General features: G+C 35.2%; 1 protein-coding gene across 3 annotated transcripts; it reads right to left on the bottom strand.

Moving 5' to 3' along the window:
* Positions 1 to 448: 448 nt before the first annotated feature.
* RPS2 (ribosomal protein S2) lies at positions 449 to 6,296 on the bottom strand. Of its 3 annotated transcripts, none has more exons than XM_022303483.2 (17): positions 5,361 to 6,295; positions 5,174 to 5,271; positions 4,989 to 5,079; positions 4,189 to 4,249; positions 4,015 to 4,092; positions 3,884 to 3,931; positions 3,726 to 3,781; positions 2,595 to 2,667; positions 2,353 to 2,410; positions 2,212 to 2,258; positions 2,083 to 2,145; positions 1,450 to 1,482; positions 1,241 to 1,278; positions 1,086 to 1,161; positions 943 to 999; positions 777 to 860; positions 449 to 658 (listed from the first exon to the last, which is right to left on the bottom strand). In XM_022303483.2, exons 1-16 carry the CDS (start codon positions 6,014 to 6,016, stop codon positions 789 to 791), a joined length of 1,605 nt encoding a protein of 534 aa, XP_022159175.1. In that variant the 5' UTR covers positions 6,017 to 6,295; the 3' UTR covers positions 449 to 658; positions 777 to 788. The 3 variants fall into 3 exon arrangements, with proteins under 3 accessions (XP_022159175.1, XP_022159174.1, XP_087982848.1); XM_022303482.2 differs by having other exon boundaries at positions 449 to 662; positions 5,361 to 6,294; XM_088126722.1 differs by lacking the exons at positions 449 to 658; positions 777 to 860; positions 943 to 999; positions 1,086 to 1,161; positions 1,241 to 1,278 and having other exon boundaries at positions 1,450 to 1,546; positions 5,361 to 6,296.
* Positions 6,297 to 6,694: the final 398 nt, after the last annotated feature.

The raw sequence follows: 6,694 nt of genomic DNA, 5'->3' as shown, positions 1-6,694 counted from the left end.
ACAATTAAAGTATACCAAACCTCGTTCAAGATTTGATTCAACTACAGAGATAATTGAGTTTGAAATGTCTTTTTATCACGTAATTAGCACTATTGAAGCATTTAAGCATAGTCTATGCAAGGGTTTAACTGCCACCTGAACTAATCCTACATGGAGGAATTTATATTTTTCTTGATGGTCACATATTAACTAAAATAAAGTAAATAAGTACATTAAAAGAAAAATAATTTATTGAAAATAAAAGAGAGGTATGATACAAACTACATGGACTAACCTATGAAAATGGAAGGGAAGATAAAACCCTTTTAGGAGTAATAATTGATGCTTGGGAATACATGATTCTCAGGCAAATTATTAAAAACTTTGTATCAAACATAGGTTTAACTTGCCTATGCTCACTTTCACCCAACAAAATCTCCAACCAACCGGCCCCTCAAAAGTCACACCCTCTCCAAACCACAAGTCACCTCTTACTGTCAAACCATCCAGCTCAACAATGCTAGGAATAAGCACAAGAACTACAATCATATTGCACATACTCTAGTGCAACTTACAAACTTTACCTTTTCAAATTCAGGACCTAAATCAATGGATGGATTTACAGGATTAGCTCTAGCTGCATTTCAAACTGCAAGGCCTTTATCATATGTGTATAGATCTGACTGCCAAGATTCAAAACAAACGTTTAAAAATAAATAACGTCACCAAATAAGAGTTCCTTTTTTTTTTCTCGTTCAATATCCAGTACGCAGGAAGTTCAGATAGATACACTTCACCTGTAAAAGAAGTTAATCTGAGGTTGAACTCAGTTGTAGCGAACGAGAATGTGGCACGATAATACCAACGGGTCGATCAAAGAACTGTCTCAAAAGTTAAAAGTATAGCATGAAAAGAATGTTCACACGATGAGACCCGAAAACAAAGTATAAAACTCAAACAAACCTTTATCATTGAGCCTACTGCTGTCTTTTGCTTGTGCATTTGATCGCAGCTTTTGTCCTGATGAGACAAGTAACTTCATCAGTATCTTCTACAAGTATTAAAATATAAAGGACAGTTTCTTAGTGAATGGCCAAAAAGATGACCTCTGAAAGTGAAGAGTTCTCAGTCTTTAGTGTATCTGTATCAACTAGTCTCTTAACCGCGGTCAAATTCACCCACCTGAACAATAGAGGATAAACCTGATACAAGTGCATATGCAATGCCTAGCAAGGAAAAGATCATTAAAGTTCCTACTCACAAGCTTCTTGTATCAGAAAATTTGAATTTGTCCATTGGCTTGAGTTGACATGAAAAGAAACTTCAAACAATTAGGCAAATGAAAAAAATTATCCAGTACAAAAGCCAGCTAACTAACAATACCATAAAACTACAAGTCTAAAGGGGGAAAAGAGGATGATTAGTTCAACAAAAAGATTTAAAGAGAAAATGGAAACATTATTTGCTTACAGAGTCACTTGAATTTAGACCAATATCTGCGAGCTGCATTGAGAAACGATGTGCATCAAATCCATTGTCAAGAACCCCACAAACACTTGCTTAAGAACTAAATAATACCAATATCAGAACAAGTATTTTCTTTTTATATAATAGAAACAGAGGATATATGAAAACAAGAGACAACACACACAGCCTTAAGGGTAAAGAACCCCAAAAAAAGCTACAAAAGAAGCATCTTCCCATTGCAAAGGATTACTATAATTACAAAATAATTTCACATGACTATAACGCCACCAAAGAGAGGGCAGAGTATAACGGTAAGGTACTGTGCTCTTCTCAAGTAGTATACACTAAAAATTTATTTTAATAAAACAAGCTACCATCCCAAGATGGAGGGCTAAATTTCCTACCATATCGAGCTTTGTGAACAAAATGGTTTCTTATCAAATGTATGAACATATATTTTCGTCACAATATCCATTTCTTGAACTGGAAAGTGGAAACTATAAAGCAGTATGAAATAAAAGAATGTGCAATGATCTAATAAATCTTGTCACCATAATAGAAATGCAAAAAGTCGAAACATAATTGAACTCCAAAAGATACCACTGAAATATCGAACAGTTTCATAAAAACACTAACCTGACACTTCTGTGGAGTTGAATAACTGCTATTATTTAATTCAAAGGCTGATGTAGGTGTTACCTATAAGAACAAAAGGCTTAAGGGTTGAACTAAGGAAGCATAGTATACAGCGATATTGTTGCTTACCTCCATGCAGAGTTCGATCTTATCTTGGATCAAATAATTTAAGATTTCTAAATCATTCAGTTAAGAAAATCACAATTCAAAGGAAATAAGCATTGCATTATGATTAAAAATGATTACAGAAGTCAAGATCAACCAGGATACGTGGGTCAATAACAGCAGCCACGTTATCTGAGCCAATGACGAGGGCAAACTCCCTACCCTGGGAATGAGTTTAAAAAATATTAGATTGAATTTGGAATCCCCTTCTAACAAGTTACTCTTCTTAACTCTTCCCCCAGCTTTCCAAAGGTCTACATATAATGTGTGTGTATTTCCACCCACCATCTCTCTCCGATAATTATATACATTTGTCAAATGGCTAACATTAAGAATAGAAGTTAAACCTTTGATAATAGTACATCTAGACTTCCACCGGTCAATAAGGAAAGGAGCACTGGACCATGTTCTGAATTATACCTTCACATGAAAAATATTGATGTGAACCTCTTGTGACAAAGCTAAATTTGAATCCAAAATTTTTCACTATGAAACTCATACGAATGAAAGTGTCATACTCATCAGATCAAACAAACAGACATAAAACAACCATGATGATTCTTCATTTTTCCTGTTGAAATGTATATCATTACTAGGGCATTGGCCTGAGGATTGTTTAGGAAAGATACAAGAAAAATAATGAGAAAACATTGACACTTAGGTTGGCCATTAGTTGCAAAAAACGTAAAGTACGCTAGTTTATGTCTGTCATAATCAATATGAGCATCCTTTTAATAAAAATATTAATGTGCCTTGGAGATTTCGTGGAAAGGTATCACAATGAAAATTTAAGATAAACTCAAACAAGTTCCTAAAGTATGGGGTGTTAACACATGAAAAATAGAAAATCTCTCAAAAAAAGTGCCAGCACCACACTTCACAATAGAAGGAGTAAATATCAAAATCCCACGCCCTTATTATCTTCCCTTCTCTTGTGGCTTCTTTCGCTTAATGGAAACTGTAATCTAAAAAGTTATGCTGCTTGAGAAACATATAATATGCAAAATTCTCTAAATTAATTAGAGAAAGCAGGTATACAGTTGATGGAAGATTATTGATCAAACTACAAGTTCAAAATAACATGTGAAGATTTAGATAAATTACACATTGATCAAAGTTGGCAGTTTTCTTCACTCGAGAAATCACTCCTGGTGCACCTATCAAAGTTGGTTTCTCATTATCTTTTTTCAATTTCCTGATTAAGTTTACTCCAAAGCAAAGAGGCATAAGTACAGTAGGAAAAACATTCTCCTGAGTGTCACTATCTTTTTTTTATATATAAGAAAAGGGTATATGTATTACTCACAAAAAAGAAGTACAGCTCTAAGGGAAGGGGGCAGAGGAAGCCCCCTCCATACAAAAAGAACTAATTCAAGAAAGAACTCCAATAAGGAGGTGTTCTTATTAATTGGTTACTTATTCTAAGAAAGAAAGAAAGAAAACATAAAGTTAAAAAACAAACAGTAAGTAGAACTTACAAATCATCATCATCTTCCCTTGATTTTTGAGATGTATCCAGAGGCAACTTTTGTCCCTGAATAAACAAACAATATTTTAAGTGCAAATTTAAGCAAACCTTTATAAGACTTCTATTCAGATAACATAAAGCTAAGAAATAAGCTATAAATTCATAAACCTGAAGTAAAGAATGGACATCAATTCTTGTCTTATATTGTCTCACAGCCTACAGATTATGAATAACAATTAGAAAACTCAAGGAATATCCAAGAGGAGACAATCATAAGATATAGGATCATATTGTCTCACCTTCAATGTCTCATCGTGAGTTTCATCAGAATCCAAGAGAATCAATGGAACATTGCATCCATACTTCGCATTTAGGGACTGAGGAATTATAATGGTAGCACGTATGCAACTAGTTGGTAAGTAGACACAATGACAATGGCTTAGTTATCAACAAAACTAGAGAAGAAAAACGACCTCAATTTGCTCAACAAATAAGTCAAGGACTTTTGAATCACCACAAACTTTGAGTGCAGATCTGCATAATATAGATCATTCGCCAGTATCAGTATTAGACTTTTCAACGTTGAGACGCTGGAAAAAAACATGAGCCAGACATATATTGCAGTTTCAAAATTATAATAAAACCTAGTCATCCTTCAAAATTTAACGTCATGAATAATATAATTAACTAATAAGATTTCATGCAGGAAAATGCAAGTTATATAATTCTTTACAACCTAACAGTATTAATCAATAATGATTGTTAAATCCCAGAGGTTATTTAATGGAGAAAAACAAGTGCGGTTCATAAATCTTACTCCCCCTTACAATTTAAGCAGAGACCTTAACGTTGGCATATCATCCATTCCCACATTAGAAGGTACAATAGGAAGATAATTTTTATAGAGAATAAAAGAAAGATTATCATTTCACAGAGTTGCACCAGACAACCAGGATTTTTTTACCAGAATTCAAATTTTGTATTGTCCTCTTCTTTAACATCGCAAATGCAAATCTCTATGTAAAAGAGATATTTCACAACAGCCATGGTAAATTATAACCACCAAATCATGAAAATTGATATTAAACCATTGAACAAACAAGGAAATCGCTGTGAGTTTCATCAATGTAAAAAATACAGAATAACTACATAAGCTCAGTCCTCAGATATGCATTCTGTACATTTGAATCACAAAAACCATCCAAATTTAACACGTTAACTTTTATGTATTTTCTCAAATAACTACATAAGCTCAGATATGCATGATGCTTACTTGGGCCCATTAGAATCCATTGATGTGCCCAAATCTCCATTGAACTTCAAAACAACGAGCTTGTCCAAAATAGTTCTAATTTCTGCTATGCCTGCAACATAAGTCATATAGAACCATTAGATATGATAATAATTTCCATGCTGTAATATTCTTTTTTTAAATGGTAAAGCAAAACTACATGTTACCATTTGGCATTGGTGCTAAACTCTCATAGGAAACAAGAAGCACTTCTCTCTTCAGAACATCATTGCTTTTGGTCTGCTCTACTTGATCCAAGCCCTCTCTTACAAATGACATAAAAATAATGCAGAAAAATCTCATTTTAATGAATCTAAGAACTTAAAAGTGTTTAAAAATAACTTAAAATGGTACCTCGGTTGAGATTTGGGAAGTTCTTCTTTAATAGCAACTGCATTAGTAGAAGCCGCCAAGCGCTTCTGCTCATAAAGGAAGGTTTTTGTAATCAAGTTACAAAACAAATAGACAAAATGAACTGAATCATTGGCCGGGATAGGATAAGCAATCCTCTTATAGATCTCCAATGGCATGCTCGAGTCCACAAGAGCAACGATTGGAATCTGCAATCTATCTGCCTCCATAATCACCGATGATTTCCTCTCCGTATCGATAACCACTAAACAATCGGGTGGTTGAGTTGGTCCAAAACAGAGCCTCTTATGCCTGGACCTGAACTTCTTAGGACTTCCACTATTGGTGAGAATTCCACTCATCTTCCAAAGTGCAGTGGCACTGGGGCTATAGCACCCAATCTTCTTCGTCATTTCTTCAATGATCTCATCAAAAAGCCAATTGGTATTAACAAACATAAAACGACCCTTCTGGCGAACCAATGAGCCAATGAAGTTCAAGGCATTGCGCATACAAATTAGAGTTTTATCGGAGTCGATGATGGCCATCCGATTGCGGAAGCCATAGGTATATAGCTTGAAATGGTGAGTGGCAACTTGACGTCCGACATGGGCTTTGGTGCTTAATAGCTTCTGAATCACAATGGAGTGAAGAGTCATCTTCGTCACCGCGTGGTTCTTGAGATTGTGAATTTTTCTTCTTGCTCGTCACTCACTCAAACAGCCTCATAGGAACGTGTGTCGCCGTGCTGGTCGGAGGGAAGGAGCGCCGCCGTTGCTGCTGTCTGGGCGCCGGAGGGACGCCGCGCCGGAGGAGGAGGCTGGGGGTGGATGGTTGAAGAAGACAAGGGAGGGGCGGCTAGGGCACGAAGAAGAGAAGGGGGAAGGGAAGAAAATAGGGCTTTTTTTTCTTTTTGTTTTCCTCTTCTTCTTTTTTTTTTTTTTTAAAATTCGACTTAATAACGCTTTTAGGGTATGCTGATTTTAACCAACTTTTTTCAAAACATATGTTTTCAATGGGCTTTTTTTATTAATATTACTGTAAATTGAAACTTATTTTAAAAATATTGTAGTTTAATTAAAAATATTAAAAGGATGGTAGGTTTTGAAACTTTTTTTAAAAATATTGTTATTTTAAAAAATTGAAAACATGGTCGTCTCTTCTACGACCATGCTAATTTTTTAAAAAAAAGAGACGACCACCTTTTCTTTTTTTTTTTTAATTTTAAACATGATGGCCGCCATCAAACGCTCCCAGGCCAACCAGCGCCGCCACCTCGATAGCTTCCACCTCCACCATATTCACACCCACCACCAAACCCCTTCCATTCTCAAAGT

The sequence above is a fragment of the Momordica charantia genome (genome assembly GCF_013281855.1).
Source record: "Momordica charantia cultivar OHB3-1 chromosome 7 unlocalized genomic scaffold, Mcharantia_2.0 BLBB01000007.1, whole genome shotgun sequence".
Classification (NCBI taxonomy): Eukaryota; Viridiplantae; Streptophyta; class Magnoliopsida; order Cucurbitales; family Cucurbitaceae; genus Momordica; species Momordica charantia.
The sequence above is the reverse complement of the archived record's forward strand: the minus strand, read 5'-3'. Positions and strand labels throughout refer to the sequence as shown.